The sequence below is a fragment of the Ranitomeya imitator genome, chromosome 5 (genome assembly GCF_032444005.1).
Source record: "Ranitomeya imitator isolate aRanImi1 chromosome 5, aRanImi1.pri, whole genome shotgun sequence".
Taxonomy (NCBI): domain Eukaryota; kingdom Metazoa; phylum Chordata; class Amphibia; order Anura; family Dendrobatidae; genus Ranitomeya; species Ranitomeya imitator.
In genome coordinates, this window is record NC_091286.1 from 411,962,786 (window position 1) to 411,980,521 (window position 17,736).

General features: G+C 42.7%; 1 protein-coding gene and 1 long non-coding RNA gene across 3 annotated transcripts in view; one reads left to right on the top strand and one right to left on the bottom strand.

Annotated features, from left to right (window-relative positions):
- The window catches only part of DIS3L2 (DIS3 like 3'-5' exoribonuclease 2), a 588,376-nt gene that overhangs the window by 380,474 nt on the left and 190,166 nt on the right, over positions 1 to 17,736 (top strand). For both annotated transcript variants that reach the window (XM_069727019.1, XM_069727018.1), the window contains 2 exons: positions 10,178 to 10,285; positions 10,784 to 11,017. In XM_069727019.1, the coding sequence (XP_069583120.1) occupies positions 10,178 to 10,285; positions 10,784 to 11,017 (342 nt within the window). The remainder of the gene's footprint in view (positions 1 to 10,177; positions 10,286 to 10,783; positions 11,018 to 17,736) is intronic.
- Positions 1 to 17,736, bottom strand: part of LOC138638050 (uncharacterized) — a 260,052-nt gene that overhangs the window by 38,809 nt on the left and 203,507 nt on the right. The gene's annotated exons all lie outside the window — the stretch shown is intronic.

Genomic DNA, 17,736 nt, shown 5'->3' on the forward strand with positions numbered 1-17,736 from the left:
ATTTTTGGCATAGCGGAACACATCTTCCTTGACCACATTACACATAAAAGGGAGGGAGAACGACACGGCAGATTTCCCGAGTATGAATCAGTTGGAAGTGAGGGAATGGTCCTTAAATCCAACAGGTTATAGGTCTGTAGGGGGTCTCGGGCATTAATCTGTTCACCAACGGGGGAACAGGAAAGTGAACAGGTTCTGCTCTCTGAACACAAGGAAAGAGCCTTATGCTGTAGATGCCTTCTAGATATTGTGGAGGTCCAACCTAGCCTATGCCTTTGCCTTTCATATGCCTTTCCTCTTATAGTAATTACTAGATGGTGGCCCAATGGTGGTATTCTAGAATATGCATGTCCACGTAGTATATTGCCCAGCCCACGTAGTATATTGCCCAGCCACGTAGTATATTGCCCAGCCACGTAGTATATTGCCCAGCCACGTAGTATATTGCCCAGCCACGTAGTATATTGCCCAGCCACGTAGTATATTGCCCAGCCACGTAGTATATTGCCCAGTCACGTAGTATATTGCCCAGTCACGTAGTATATTGCCCAGTCACGTAGTATATTGCCCAGCCACGTAGTATATTGCCCAGCCACGTAGTATATTGCCCAGCCACGTAGTATATTGCCCAGCCACGTAGTATATTGCCCAGCCACGTAGTATATTGCCCAGCCACGTAGTATATTGCCCAGCCACGTAGTATATTGCCCAGTGACGTAGTATATTGCCCAGCGACGTAGTATATTGCCCAACCACGTAGTATATTGCCCAGTGATGTAGTATATTGCCCAGCCACGTAGTATATTGCCTAGTGACATAGTATATTGCCCAACCACGTAGTATATTGCCCAGTGATGTAGTATATTGCCCAGCCACGTAGTATATTGCCTAGTGACGTAGTATATTGCGCAGCCACGTAGTATATAGCCCAGTGACGTAGTATACAGCACAGAGCCACGTAGTATATTGCCCAGCCACGTAGTATATTGCCCAACCACGTAGTATATTGCCCAGTTACGTAGTATATTGCCTAGTGATGTAATATACAGCACAGAGCCACGTAGTATATTGCCCAGTGACGTAGTATATTGCCCAGCGACGTAGTATATTGCCCAGCCACGTAGTATATTGCCCAGCCACGTAGTATATTGCCCAGCCACGTAGTATATTGCCCAGTTACGTAGTATATTGCCTAGTGACGTAATATACAGCACAGAGCCACGTAGTATCTTGCACAGCGACGTAGTATATTGCCCAGCCACGTAGTATATTGCCCAGCCACGTAGTATATTGCCCAGTTACGTAGTATATTGCCTAGTGACGTAATATACAGCACAGAGCCACGTAGTATCTTGCACAGCGACGTAGTATATTGGCCAGTCACGTAGTATGTTGCCCAGTGACGTAGTATACAGCACAGAGCCACGTAGTATATTGCCCAGTGACTTAGTATATTGCCCAGCCACGTTCTATATTGCCCAGCGATGTAGTATATTGCCCAGCGAGGTAGTATATTGCCCAGCGAGGTAGTATATTGCCCAGCGAGGTAGTATATTGCCCAGTGACGTCGTATATTGCCCAGTGACGTCGTATATTGCCCAGTGACGTCGTATATTGCCCAGTGACGTCGTATATTGCCCAGTGACGTCGTATATTGCCCAGTGACGTCTTATATTGCCCAGTGACGTAGTATATTGCCCAGTGACGTAGTATACAGCACAGAGCCACGTAGTATCTTGCACAGCGACGTAGTATACAGCACAGAGCCACGTAGTATATTCCCCAGTGATGTAGTTTACCGCACAGAGCCACGTAGTATATTGCCCAGCTACGTAGTATATTGCCCAGCCAGGTTTGTCACAGGTTAAAAAATAAACATATACTCACCTTTCCGAGGGCCCCTTGTAGTCCACGGCAGCTTCCGGTCCCAGGGTTGGTATGAGCGCAGGACCTGTGATGACGTCGCGGTCACATGATTGTGACGTCATGGCAGGTCTTTCTAGCGCAGGCGTGCAGGGCCTGTGATGACGTCGCGGTCACATGACCGTGACGTCGCGGTCACATGACCGTGACGTCATCGCAGGTCCTTCTCCCATACCATCTTTGCCACCGGAACCTGCAATGGAAGATGGCGGCCGGCGCGAGCGACTACGGAGGGTGAGTATAGCAAGTTTTTTTTTTTTATTATTATTATTTTTAACATTACATTTTTTAGTATTGATGTCGCATAGGCAGCGTCAGTAGTAAAAAGTTGGGGACACACAAGGTTAATAGCGGCGTTAACTGAGTGCGTTACCCGCGGCATAACGCGGTTCGTTACCGCCGGCATTAACCCTGTGTTAGCGGTGACCGGAGTGGAGTATGCGGGTAACAGGCACTGACTGCGGGGAGTAAGGAGAGCGGCCTTTTTCTTCCGGACTGTGCCCGTCACTGATTGGTCGCGGCAGCCATGACAGGCAGCTGGCGAGACCAATCAGCGAACGAATAACCGTGACAGAAAGACAGACAGATGGAAGTGACCCTTAGACAATTATATAGTAGATACCGTCAGTACTGAGGAAGATGAGGGAAGATCGCACGAGGGTGATACTAATAGTTTTGGCCCAAAACACCATGGTTTTCATGAATGAGGAAGATGTCCATTTCAGAACCTTGAATCCTGCCAGAGATTCCAAATCTCTCTTGGGGCCCAGTTGATCATCCCCCGGTTTCGGGTCTCCCTTTAATAGTCTTGATATTGAGAGATTGCTTCCAACACAAGGGGTTTTCCCAGAGCTTAGCATCTGCCCTTCTGAAAAATGAGAAACCTGTGACCACAAGGATATGTGGTAGAACTTGGAAGAAGTTTCTATCTAGATCAAGGGAGAAAGTGGATGGAGAAGTTCCTATAAAATCTATCCCAGAATTTCTCCAAAAAGTGTTGGAGCCAGCTCCCTTAAAGGGACTCTATCACCTCAATTTGGCGGGATATTAAAATGAGTTGTTCCCAGGCAGGTGGGCGGCGTATCCTCGTAATTTCTCCACCCCGTCCGTCCCTTTTTCCGCAATAGTTTAGTGCATAAAAGTATGCGTGCGCCATAGTTGGCGCGTGCGCCTGCAGTCTTCGGTCGCGCACATGCAGTATGCTTTGCCCTACTGTGGGCAAAGCCAAAAAGCATTACTGCGCATGCGCCCACACACTATGTCCTGGAACACAGCGAAATACTTCCGGAACATAGTGCGTGGGCGCATGCGCAGTAATGCTTTTCGGCTTTGCCCACAGTAGGGCAAAGCATACTGCGCGTTTGCCACCGAAGACTGCAGGCGCACGCGCCAACTATGGCGCACGCATACTCTTATGCACTAAACTATTGCGGAAAAAGGGACGGACGGGGTGGAGAAATTATGACGATACGCCGCCCATCTGACCATTAACTCATTTTAATATCCCGCCAAATTGAGGTGACAGTCTCTTTACAGCTCAGGTTTCAGCCATAATATTAATGTATAATTATAAGCTAGCAGCCAATAGTTGGGTAACTAGGTTTTTTTAAAACCTGTGATAGATCCAGACCAATCACTAGTCCAAAGAGTCCTCCTGGGATTTGAATTTAGTTTAGGAAGCACAAAGTCCCTTTGGAGTCCCTACAGGAGTTATCCATTAAGAATCTCACCGTAAAGGATGTAACCCTAATGGCGTTAACATTGGCTCATAGAGTTAGCGATATTCAGGCTTTGTCGATTAATCCCCCATACGCTTAAGTTTTTAAAAACGGCATAGTTTTGAGACCTGATCCTTCCTACCTACCAAAAGTGGAGATTCCATAGAAGTCAAGAAATTATACCTCCCTCCTTTTTTAATAGTCCTAGGAACCCAAGAGAGCAGCAGTTCTACACTCTGGATATTAGAAGGGCCCTAATTGAATACATGGAAGCAATTAAAAAGTGGAGGAAAACACAATTGTTTTGTGTCTTTTCAAGGGACTAGGAAAGGGCTCCTCAATTGATCTAACTTTTGGCAGACTGGTTCTGCAAGTGGTGGTCCCTCCCTAAGGTTGATTGTTTTCTCTATAAATCTCTCAAGTGGTGCTGTCATTGGTGAAGGGAAAAAAAATCGAAGTTACTCCCCAGTAATGGAATTTTCCAGAACCCATGACAGCACCCGGTAAAGGCAATCTGTCAATAGGTTTTTGCTATCCAATGTGACAGCAATATAATTTAGGGGCAGATGGCCTGATTCCAGTGATATATCATTTGCTGGACTGGGTGCTGTAGTTTTTCTGCAGATCTTCTAGTTATCTGAATGCTGAGCTCTGTATAACCCCAACCACACCACTGCATTACAGCTTTCTGTGTACACTGTGCATATGCAGAAGGCTGCTGATCTCTTGTTGGCATGTCGTTATGTAGAGCTCCTAAATATGGTGGATTACATGGCAGCAGGTTTTATTAATCCTCTAGTGATAAACTTCTGCTAATGGTTATTTTTATCAAACCTGCAACAAGCAGCCCAGTAAGTCGCACATCACTGGAGTCAGGGTCTCTGCTCCTACATTATGCTGCTCTCAGCAGCACACCTGGTGAAAGTCCCTTTAATTGTGGCACCTTCTCATGTCCCATATGCATGTGATTAGCTCATTGACTGATCATTAGTGTTTATTTATGGATTTATCTCCACTGTAAACTGTATAGCAGGATTATGCCAAGGGCTTGGTTATGTTCTTTGACATTGAGTAACACTTGATGGGGTAATTCCCTACCTGTGAAAGATACATTATCTGCTTTCAGTTTTACTGTAATCCTCAGCACACCCAGGAGCCTAGTTATTAAGTATTGGATCATCTTACTTCCTATCTATAGTTAGTGTAAAGGTGCACGTCCTCTGTCGGAGCATGTGCTGCATTACCTAATGCTGTCATTCTAAGAACACTCATGACTGCCTCAAGTCACAATTTCAATATTGCAAGAACTTTGAAAACGTTGAAATATTCATGTACATGGTCACCAAATGCTAGTAGAATTTCTACATAATGGTTTTGTTGCTAGTCGTGGCTAGTAACAAACGTGCATTTATTACATTTAACGAAAGACATGTTGTCCACTTAAATAGTTTGGTCAAAAAATAGGCCTAGATTGTGGTCCCAAATCCTGATAAAAATTGCTATAATTCTGCAGCAGAGCATGAATATACATTAATATATATGGTGTGTGTGTATGTATGTGTGTGTGTATATATATATATATATATATATATATATATATATGTATATGTGTATATATATATATATATATATATATATGTATATGTGTATATATATATATATATATATATATATATATATATAATATATATATATGTGTGTGTGTGTGTGTATATATATATATATATATATATATATATATATATATATATATATATATATATATATATATATATATATATATATATATAGCATCGTGATTACTCGCTAATCCCACCCCTTGCACAGTAGCTCCACCCCACACCACATCTTCACACGTAATCCCGCCCCCACCCCATTACCACACACAATCCCGCCCCCACCACATCACCACACATAATTCCACCCCCCACCACATCACCACACACAATCCCGCCCCCCACCACATCACCACACACAATCCCGCCCCCACCCCATTACCACACACAATCCCGCCCCACCACATCACCACACAATCCCGCCCCCCCACCACATCATCACACATAATCCCGCCCCCACCCCATTACCACACACAATCCCGCCCCCACCCCATTACCACACACAATCCCGCCCCCACCACATCACCACACATAATCCCGCCCCCCACCACATCACACAATCCCGCCCCCCACCACATCACCACACACAATCCCGCCCCCCCACCACATCACCACACACATTCCCACCACATCACACACAATCCCGCCCCCCCACCACATCACCACACACATTCCCGCCACCCACCACATCACCACACACAATCCCGCCCGCCCACCATATCATTACACATAATCCCTCCCCCCACCATATTACCACAGATAATCCCACCCCCCACATTACCAGATGAGGCTCCGTCCCCACACATTACCACAACACACAATCCGACCCCCCACCACATCACCCCACACAATCCCGCCCACCACATCACCACACACAATCCCGCCCGCCCACCACATTACCACACACAATCCCACCCCCCCACCACATCACCACACATAATCCCGCCCCCCACCATATCATTACATATAATCCCTCCCCCCACCATATTACCACAGATAATCCCGCCCCCCACATTACCAGACGAGGCTCCGTCCCCACACATTACCACAACACACAACCCGACCCCCCACCACATCACCACACATAATCCCGCCCACCACATCACCACACACAATCCCGCCCCCCTTCATTACCACACGAGACTCCGTCTCCACACATTACCACACGAGGCTCTGTCCCCGCACATTACCACACGAGGCTATTGAATGTTGTCATTATTTACTTTAGTTTAATCACAAGCAGCGGTAATTAGATAGCAATGAGCGTGCCAAGCGTTAGCTGGCTGGAAACAGCTAATATATATATATATATATATATATATATATACATACAGTGAGCATGAGCTTAAAAAAACTGCAAAATGTTTAGAGGGGGTTTCCCAACTTGTCCTCTTTAGTCATATTCTTGAGACATGCCTTAATTGTATATTAAATATAGGTAAACTGACTGAACAGCAATCTAGTCTGAACTGGTGCATAACCAAAAGACTTACATAGCAAATAGATCAATGGCTGCACTCAACTGTACTAAAGCAAGGAAATGTACGATACATTAAATGTGAATAGCATAATGGCTTGTGAAATCTATGAAACACATGAGATGCTTAGCACAAGATTTGGCCAAAAAATGTAAGCCCATCCACCAAACGTCAAGGTAATCTCAGATCGGATGGGTCCCTGACCTGTCTACCTAGTGTGTGTGTTTGTATGTATATATGTATGATATATATATATATATATATATATATATCTCTAATATATAATTGCCTAGAATACTACTTCCTGCAATTTGTGCCAACTTCCGTGGCTTTGTCCGGAGCTAATGTCCGGAGATAAGTGACGTCAACAGTGTCCAGTGTCTGATTGGTTGCCGCCTGCTGCGAGCGACCAATCAGAAACGTGCCGTACTGTGACACACTCCGCCCGCCATTTTGGTGTGATTTTTGAATTTTTACCTCACAGCAAGTTTCTACTGCGTGGAGGCGGGCCCAGTGATGTTGCTCTTCAAGCTCCTGCCGAATTTCGTCAAAAAAATGATAATACCATTTACCAAAACTATATATATTTAGTTGTGAAGTGGTTCAGTGACATTTTCACACCAATTTTGAACTTTTGTTTGGTGTTTTCTCCATATACTGCCTATTATTTTTGTTCTTTCTTACTATTATTTATTAATTGTATTATTCTTACATTTGAATAAATAAAGTATATATGGATTCTAGACTCCCGATTCTTTAGAATCGGGCTGCCATCTAGTATATTATAATTACATTCATTCATTCATTCATTCATTCATTCAGCATGAGCTTAAAAAACTGTACAAAATGTTGAGGGGGTTTCCCAGCTGGTCCTTTTTAGTAATATTCTTGAGACATGCATTAATTGTATATTAAGCGAAGGTTACAATAGGACCCTTATCTACTGTGTATAGTGGTCTCTGATACATGCTGCTGACACTGGAGACGTGGGACCCTCTTCTAGGTTTGTGGCATAACCTGTGAGTAATAACCTAAATGAACAAGATAGGAATTCCTTTTGAAAGTAGAGATGGGCGAACCCAAACGGTAATGTTTGGGGTCCGTATCGATTATCTAGTGTCTGTTCATGGATCCACGATAAGTATTCATCAGCTGCTGCCTGTGCAATAAATAAAATAAAAGAATGGTGTGGGACCCTTCTGTGTTTTGCTAAACAGTGCAGGTGAAGCTGACTTCTTCGGGCTGTAGCCCCCAGCTGTCAACTTTATATTGGCTGTTTATCAAAAATAGAGGGTTCCATGCCAGTTTTTTAAATAATTATAAAAAAAAACAGCCTTGGGATGCCCCCATCTTTGACAACCAGCCAAGCTAAATCAGATGGCTCGGGGCTGGTGTTTCCATACTGGTAAGGGCCCATGGATATTGGATCCACCCCACCTAAAAATAGCAGCCCGCAGACACCCCAGAAATTTCTGGCTCGAAAAATTAAATAGACACTCAGAGAAAAGTTCTTTAATTGAAATACACACCCCACTTTCTCTTACCCATTTATTAATGTAAAATTAAATAATAAAACACCATATTGTTCACCTGTCCGAAGATAATTTATTTATCCCATGAAGAGGCCAACTTGGCTACATCTGGATTGCATGGCTGAGCTCAGCCACGAATCCGGCAGACACTGAGCGAAGCCGGTGACCATCACAGCAGGTCACTGATGCTGCGCTCTCAGGCTCAGCTCAGTGTCTCCTAGATTCACAGCTGAGCTGTCACGTTATGCCACCGTTAAGTCATGAAATTGATATTTAGCGGAGTTGGCCTCTTCGTGGGGAAAATGGATTGTCGTTGGACAGGTGAGGAATATGGTGTTTTATTATTTTTAATTTTACAGTAATAAATGGGTAAAAGAGGATGAGGTCTGTTAGTTTCAAATAAAGGATTTTTATTTATGTACTTTTTTTGTTCAAGTTAACACTTATGTGTGTAGGTTTTTTTTATATTAAATTTTCACAAATGAGTTAGTGATGGGGGTGTCTTATAGACCCCTCTCCATTACTAACCCCTGGGCTTCATGTCAGGTGACAAAAACCTCACAAATATTACTCTACTTGCCCCACCACGCCATGGCAAGTGCGAAAAGCTGGGCAAACCGCAGAATTGGCACATCTAATAGCTGTGCCTTTTCTGGGGCAGCAGCAGGAGGCCAGACAAGGTGCGGGAGCGCCGCCAGTAATGTGATTTAAAGCAGAGTGCCATATTTTTCTCATCTTGGGGACTATACAGCTCGCTTTGCACACTACCCTGATCAGGGAAATAGCCCCATACAAACTGCATCTATCTATATGACTAAAGGCATTACTAACGACGTATTGAATAAGACCTGGGACAGGTCAAAACTTCACTCAAATATAGTCGCTTTAGAATTTTCTCCTGCGATTTACCTATTTCTATTTTTTTCTGTTTCTATGAACTGCAAATAAATATAATTTTTTGGTATTGCCACAAAATTGCGGAGTGTGCGGTGAATTTTCATTAAATTGCCTTAGTGATGAACGACCGCATGTCTGGCACTCCAGCACTCAATTTACCTTGAGACTTGTTGGCTGTGAACTCTGGTAACCTTTAAGATTAACTGAGTTCTCAGCCAAGGGGGTTTCCTGACTGCTGCGAGGCCCAGAAACTTAATGGGGAAATTTTGAGGGACACTTTAAGGTAACTGTGTTTCCAGCTGCAGGAACACCTTGAAGCTTTGAACTAAGGTTTCCTTGTGTGTGTAATTTACCGTATTTGATAATAAACAAAAATGTTAAAACAAAATTGTCTGTGGGTTCCCCCATTATTTTCATAACCAGCTGAGGGAAAGTCGAGGTCTGGGGGCTGATGTTAATATTCTGGGAAGGAGCCAATAGCCATAAAGGTTCCCAGGCTATTAATTTCAGCTCACAGTGATTTGCTTATCCTTTACTGGTTTTTGTAGGGGACAGCCCCACAAAAAAAATCACATGGGGTCCCTCTTATGTTTACTAACCAGCAAAGGCTAAACAGACAGCTGTGGACTGATATTAATACCCTAGGAAGGGGCCATGGATATTGTCCCCCTCCCACATTAAGAACATCAGCCCTCAGCTGCCCCAGAAATGGCGCTTGCATAAGCGACAGAGCGAATCAGAACAACTGCTAGATTTCTAATCGGAGGCATTCTAATATTGTTAGACATTTTACATATTGGGATAGGATCTTGGAGATGAAAATATCCCTTTAATGCAAAACCTACAAGTTGTAGGATGCATCCACGTTTCAGCAATAATTTTCTTTGGACAGACTTGACATTTTATAATGATACTCCATATTGTAGTTTCTATTTTTCTATTCAGAAAACTTTACAAAGCATACCATGCCTCTTTCGTTACTTAATTGTCATAATTTTTTTTCTGTGTTGCAGGTCATACCGATGTTGCCCAGATTACTTTGTGAAGAGCTTTGCAGCTTAAATCCAGTGGCAGACAGACTGACTTTTTCTGTCATCTGGAAAGTCACTCCACAGGGGAAAGTAAGCGTTGCTTATAATTGAATTAAAAAATATTAACGAATAAAGGGATGTGTAGGACTCGATCACTAGGACTGTGTTTAATTCAGTTTCAGCAGTCATGTTTTTATGTGTCGAATCGGTTTTCTGATTAACAGGTAATGGACAATAAAGATAAGCATACCCTCAAACGTACAGTCCTGACCATCAATGTCAAATATAGTTTATATTACATTATTTTAAACCTTCAAATTTAATCCTTTCTGATTGCTTGGATTTTTCATTGTGATATGCTTTAAGTTAATATTGACCACTGGAAGAATGTCTTATGAATTCGGTGTTGAATGAATTAGTTGTTTGACTTTTACATTGTAGCTATACCTTTACACACAATATTTCAATCTGAACAGCGCTATGAGTTTATGCATTTGCTGGAAAAACTAAACATAAGCCCCAATGGGTGTATTGTTATAATTCTATATATTAATGGCCTAATATGCGTTTATTTGGATCACACTTTAGATCCTTGAAGAGTGGTTTGGTCGAAGTGTTATCTGCTCTTGTGTGAAGCTGAGCTATGACCACGCACAGAGCATGATTGAGCGTCCGGACAGACTACCTGATGTGCAGGAGCTGCCGCCAGTGTCTCCAGATCATACAGTTGAAGAGATTCAGCAGGCCATTCTCAACCTGCATCTTATTGCAAAGAATTTACGCAGACAACGATTTAAAGATGGCGCTTTAAGACTGGACCAGGTAAAAGTTTTGTTTTCTTGACATGTATTTGTTTAATGTATAAAATTGTGATATTAGATAATTGTGTAGTCAAAAATGTATTACCACTTTTTACAGGGCATAAATGATGTAAATTTAGGAAGATCTTTGGCCCCAATTCATTAAACAGTTTTAGCTAGCTTTCTGATGTAAAACTGCTTGACGTCAAACATTTTTGAGCAATTATTTGTTGTCAATGTGGTCACTCATTTTTTTTTTTCTGCTTGTCCTGGTTGGCTTCTCCAATTTCTTGAAAAGTCAGCAAAGCTTAGCTGGGAGTGGCGTGGTCAAACACTGCCCACAAACGCATGATAATTTATGCCATGAAAGTGGATGTAAATGTACTTTAGTCCTTGAAAATAATAGATGCTAATATCAAATTCGTTGACGTTCTTGCCTCTTAACCTGACATTGGATATGTACTGCCCGAACCACGGGCAGCATATATAATACACCGGCTTTATAATTTCAGCCATATAAGTTTTACACTTAAACGCTGCGTCTCCGAGAAAAACTCTTTAAAAGCCGCGTGGACCAAGCTGCACGGCTGTCGAGTTCAGTCAGGTCTCTACCTGCGTTCATGTGTAGGGAGTCACCTGTCAGCCATTAGTGGACAAGCAGAAGCCGCTGGGAACCCGCCTTTTCGGCAAGGCATCGGCTTTGTCCCCGGCAACTTTTAAAGTAGGTTTTTCTCTAAAGCACCGCGCAGTGAAACATACATACAACCAGTGTCTGATACTTTAGCCATGAGTTCTGCTTTTTGGAGAATTAAAAAAAATAAATAAATAAAATTAACCTCAATGTGAACACAATTGTATAAAGTTAATGTGATTTGAAATTTGATCTGGAAGGCTTTGGCAAAATGTAATCTTATTTCTAAATTCCCCTTTACAAAACAAAATTTGCATTGATAAAATGCTGTTCATGAATGAAGAGGTACGGTATTTTTTTTTTTACTTATTTTTTTTAAATGCATCTTTTTCTCCATTGAGAGATATATGTATATTTGTATGATTATTTCTAGAATTAAACCATATGTATATATGAGTGTATATAATTTTGAGATTTATTATAGAATCTATCATGGTTTTATTTTTGCATTATTTTGGTTTGAGGTTAATTTTATGTGGTAGTGAGCCTTTATAAAACTGAGATTTTATGTCAAAACACTTTAACAAACTTTACCACATCAAAGCTTTACTTGATTCAGTAATTCACCCTCTTGAATCTCCTCTTGCATAGTGACAGCTATGCAATGTCAGTGATGGGTTTATCACTGGCTCGTTCAGCAGCACGTTTACACAAGTCTCGTTTTCTGCAAGTTCTGCCATTCTGTGGTCTGGAATTATATATCCAGTCTGTAACTTAGGAGGTAGAGTTAAAGGCAACCAGTCATGTTGAAAAAATGGTATCTGGCCTGCAGGCAGGATGTTATAGAGCAGAAGGATCTGATCAGATTGATGTACATATGCGGGGGGAGAAGATGCAGTAAAACGTATGTGTATAAGCACCAGGCACTTCAATCCAAATAAAAGTTCAGTGGGTGGTGCTGTTCATTGATTGACAGGTTCCCCTATATGACTGCATACAAAGATGGCTGCCATTCACGGAGTAGGATCGCCCAATGGACTTTAAATATAGTCAAACACAAGGGACCTCAACAAACTACAAGTTGTACTGAATTATTTCCAACAAACCTATATATTCTTAGTGTCTCATGTTCTAAACAATGCTGACCACAAATCGCACTGCATGTACAATGTGACAGGTTCCCTTTTAAGTGATTTTATGCTCAAGATGAATAGCAAACAAAAAAATAAGAATTCTGAAATTGTTACTTTAAAAAAAACAAAAAACAAACATTGATATTTTGTTCTCCTGTATTTAATTATGGTAAGCACACTGCATATCCTACTGCTTACATTGGATCAGGGCATTAGTCATATAATGCATTAGAAAATCAGTCAAACTGTCAAAGTGCACCATAATAGATTAAATGCAGTTTACATCACTTTTCTTGTCACCATTCATGTTACGAAATTAATATTGAATGCTTCTAATACAAATGGGATAGAAGGTCACTGCAGAAAATGAGCAAGTGGTCAATCTAGTCTAACATTTGTGTATTTAGGGGTCAATTGTATACATTTAAAATGGATGACTTGCATAGAAAGTAATGTCCCGGAACATTGAAATTTCAACTCAAAAAAAGAAAGTCGGGGAATTATGGAAATCGCAGGATTTGTAGATATGTTAAGGATATGCAAGTCATGAAAATATAGAAAATCCCATAATCTTAGGAGGTAGGACCAGTATTTCATTGCTTTGTGAAGGCTTATTTATTGACCTCTCACGATTTGTCTATCATGGTGCAGAGCATGACTGCAATGGATGAAGGAATAGACGTTTATCATCTTTAGTGATGAGTCTTGCTTTTCTCTGGGCTGAAATAACCAGAGATTGGTCTGGAGACTACTTCTCAGAGGAACATCACAGTGGTCCTACCACCATGATTATGGTGTCAGTTGACATAACGTAATATTGATTTGGTCATGGAATTTCTGGTGCGGCCGTTTTTCCAGTGTGTCCCTGGAGTTGTTTTTCAACACAATGTCAGGCCCCATCTTGTTAATACTACTGTGTGCAGTTTGCATTGCCTAGGCATACTGTCATGGCCTGCACTGTCCATGGATTTATCTCCCATCGAGAACATCTGGGATGTCTTTTGTCATCAACTGCAAAGAGAGCTGCCAGCAGGAGATATTGATGATTTGATTGCCCAAGTACATTGTGCGGCGGGCACACATATCCACGTAAACTGTGTGGAGGGTCACAGTGCTGCCAGTATTCTTGAATGCATCAGTAAAGAAGGCACTTTGCAGCCCCTTAAAGCTGCCAATGCACATTAGATGGCTGTAAAGCGAATAAGGCTGTGACTGATGTTTTAATGGACAGCCATCTTGGCCAATTCTCCCATACACTGGAGAGCTTTGTTGATTGATACACATACACTCTCCTATACACATTAGGTAAGTTGGCCAAATCCTCAGAATTAAGCTGTAATAGGAGGACCCCATAGACCAGTTGACCAAATCTTCCCCAATGATGTTGGGGGAGAGACACATCCATCGTTTCAACCAAAAACCCGCATTTCTTTTTGATACAGCTACATCTTCATTTGCATTCAATTTACAAAATAGATATTCAACATTGATTGCTACATTTGGAAAGCTGAAGAATGTGTGTGCGCCAATATTTCCTGCACATGGCGTTCCTTTCAATGCTTTACAGTCATGGGTTTACATATATGAAGTGAATTACCGTGCACATCCTGGGAAGAGTCTAGCAAGCAGTAGTTTGATGAGCTCGTTAGAAGTAGGGCTAATTCAGCTGTCTCAATGACTGGCAGAAGGGGTTTGATGGCTTTATTACTCTGATATCATCCACATTACATTGACATTCCTTGAAGTTTGTGTAGCATTTGGTCTTATGAGTATCTAGAATAGAACACACCCAGTTATCTCATGAAGTGAACAGTAACTCTTTGATGGGGTAATTATATTGTTATGGGTCATTTACATCTATGAAGGGTCTTTACATACAATACATGATTTTGCATGTGCATTTCTAAATGCTGAAAGAATGTGTCGAAAGGATTGTCTATACATGTTTAAGGCTTGCTGTTAAATTTTCCTTATTGAATATTTGATTAGATTGCTATTACTTCTCGTTACTTTCATTAGCCAAAAAAAAAAGTCCACACATGAGCTGAATGATCAGCTTTCATCATTTTTCACGATTCCCCCATACATAGGAGTAGAGTTGAGCGACCTTGACCTTTTTAGAGTCGAGCCGGGTTTCGCGAAACCCGACTATCTCAAAAGTCTGGTCGAGTGAAATCGGCCGATTATGACGTAAAGTCGGGATCGACCGAAACACGAAACCCAATGCAAGTCAATGGGGCAGCATAGTCGGCAGTGAGTGGGGGCCAGGAAAACACCTAGAGTGCCCATTTTAATGTCAAAACCATCCATTCTTCTTAATGAAGCTTGTCAAGCGTAATTTACCTTATAATAATTGGAAGGCATTTGAAATTGGGGGTCATTTGGCTAAAGTTGTGGTGGGTAGGGCTGTAATTAGTGGGCCCAGGAAATCTGGACCACGTCACGGCAGTGGAGCAGGGAGAGGTAAGTATTTCAACTTTGCAAGTGCTGTGAACCTGAGCAAGCAGGGGGGGCCCACTCGTTGGCATTGGCACTGGCACAGGGCCCCTCAAAGTACAGCGGTGTGTTTGCACGGCGGGGGCGCCTCCCACCGGCAGCAACACTTTTGCGTACTATGAGAGGCCCTGTGCCAGTGACGTCGCCAACTAGTATTCCTCCCCCCACCTGACGAAGGAACCTGCACTTTCATCTGCACCTTCCTGTTTGTCCCCGTGTAAGGTGGTATGGTATGCGGGAAGGGGGACCTGACTTTCAGCAGGGTCACAATCTTGCAGTGTAGCGTGCACGGGAAATGTTGCGTTATGGGTCAATGTACCAGCAGACTCATCTATCACTGGCTGGGCAATGGGCAGGATGAGGAGGAAACACAGATATAGGCCCAAAGAATAAAGTGGGCTAAATGCAGTTCAAAATTGGTAACACAGGACTAATCAGGGGGCATTGCAGTGGAGGACAACTGGAATGAGAGGCTGACACAGAGAGTAGGCCCAAATCAGTAAGTAGTCGAAATGCAGTTCAAAATTGGCAACAGTAGTAAACAGGCGGCACAGCTTTGTTCAGTGGAGGAGAACAGCAAGGAGTGGCAGACACCGATAGTAGGCCCCAACCCAACTAGTAGGCCAAATGCAGTCTAACATTAACAACTACTTAACGAGCGCCTGAAAACGGATTTTCAGGACCGGAAACCAGGAGAACAGCAAGGAGCGGCAAACACTGATAGTAGGCCCCAAACCAACTAGTACGCCAAATGCAGTTGTTCCGTTTAACCACAATTTAATGAGAGCCTGAAGATAGAAGTTCAGGAAAGGCAACCTGGAGAACACCTTGGAGTGGAACACACCATCTCTCTACACCCCATACCCAATTTGTAGGTCTAATGCAGCGTAGTTTCCAACAACTACTAAACGAGAGCATGATGATCGAAGCATTGGCGAGGAAACCTGGGGAACACCTTGGAGTGGAACACACCATCTCTCTACAGTGGAACACACCATCTCTCTACACCCCATACCCAATTTGTAGGCCTAATGCAGCGTAGTTTCCAACAACTACTAAACGAGAGCCGGAAGATCGAAGCAATGGAGAGGAAACCTGGGGAACACCTTGGAGTGTAACACACCATCTCTCTACACCCCATACCCAATTTGTAGGCCTAATGCAGCGTAGTTTCCAACAACTACTAAACGAGAGCCGGAAGATCGAAGCAATGGAGAGGAAACCTGGGGAACACCTTGGAGTGTAACACACCATCTATCTACACCCCATACCCAATTTGTAGGCCTAATGCAGCGTAGTTTCCAACAACTACTAAACGAGAGCCGGAAGATCGAAGCAATGGAGAGGAAACCTGGGGAACACCTTGGAGTGTAACACACCATCTCTCTACACCCCATACCCAATTTGTAGGCCTAATGCAGCGTAGTTTCCAACAACTACTAAACGAGAGCCGGAAGATCGAAGCTCAGGAAAGGCAACCTGGGGAACACCTTGGAGTGGAACACACCATCTCTCTACACCCCATACCCAATTTGTAGGCCTAATGCAGTGTAGTTTCCAAGAACTACTAAATGAGAGCCGGAAGATCGAAGCTCAGGAAAGGCAACCTGGAGAACACCTTGGAGTGGAACAAACCCTCTCTCTACACCACGGAAGGGCTGATTCTTAGGAAGGAAGGCTGTCGGAAAGAAGCAGGGCGCGTCCGAGGGTGATTATATTCTTATTAGGTATATACTCACCCTCGGACGCGCCCTGCTTCTTTATTTGTAATGAATGTTTATTTGCAATGTGGTTTTGACTTACTCTATTTTTTTGGTAAATAATGATTTTATTATTTTCATTGTTTTGCATCTTCTTGGCAATAATATAAAGAAGACGCGACAGGACAACACTCGGTGGATGCCATATCTGTGTTTAAAATTGAAAAAACCTTTCAGTTAACTACTTGCAGGAGAAAGTTATTGTAGCTGGTGGCCATTTTTAGTACTGTACCAGATTTTTGTTGTATGTGTTTGTTTTTAATGTTAAAATGTCGGCATTTGATATCTCTCCAGTATTTTCTTTTTTATAAGCAAAATACTTATTTTTATATTTTCTGATGTTGGTTCCAGGGGTACACGGGCAGCAGTGGTGTGGTCAGTGGAGGCCTAGTGGAAGGAGTGACCGCAGACAGGCATCGAAGGCCTAAAATAATAACACATGGCTGTAGGCAATTTTAAATTCGTTCCAGGGGTACACAGGCAGCAGTGGTGTGGTCAGTGGAGGCCTAGTGGAAGGAGTGACCGCAGACAGGCATCGAAGGCCTAAAATAATAACACATGGCTGTAGGCAATTTTAAATTGGTTCCAGGGGTACACGGGCAGCAGTGGTGTGGTCAGTGGAGGCCTAGTGGAAGGAGTCACCGCAGACAGGCATCGAAGGCCTAAAATAATAACACATGGCTGTAGGCAATTTTAAATTGGTTACAGGGGTACACGGGCA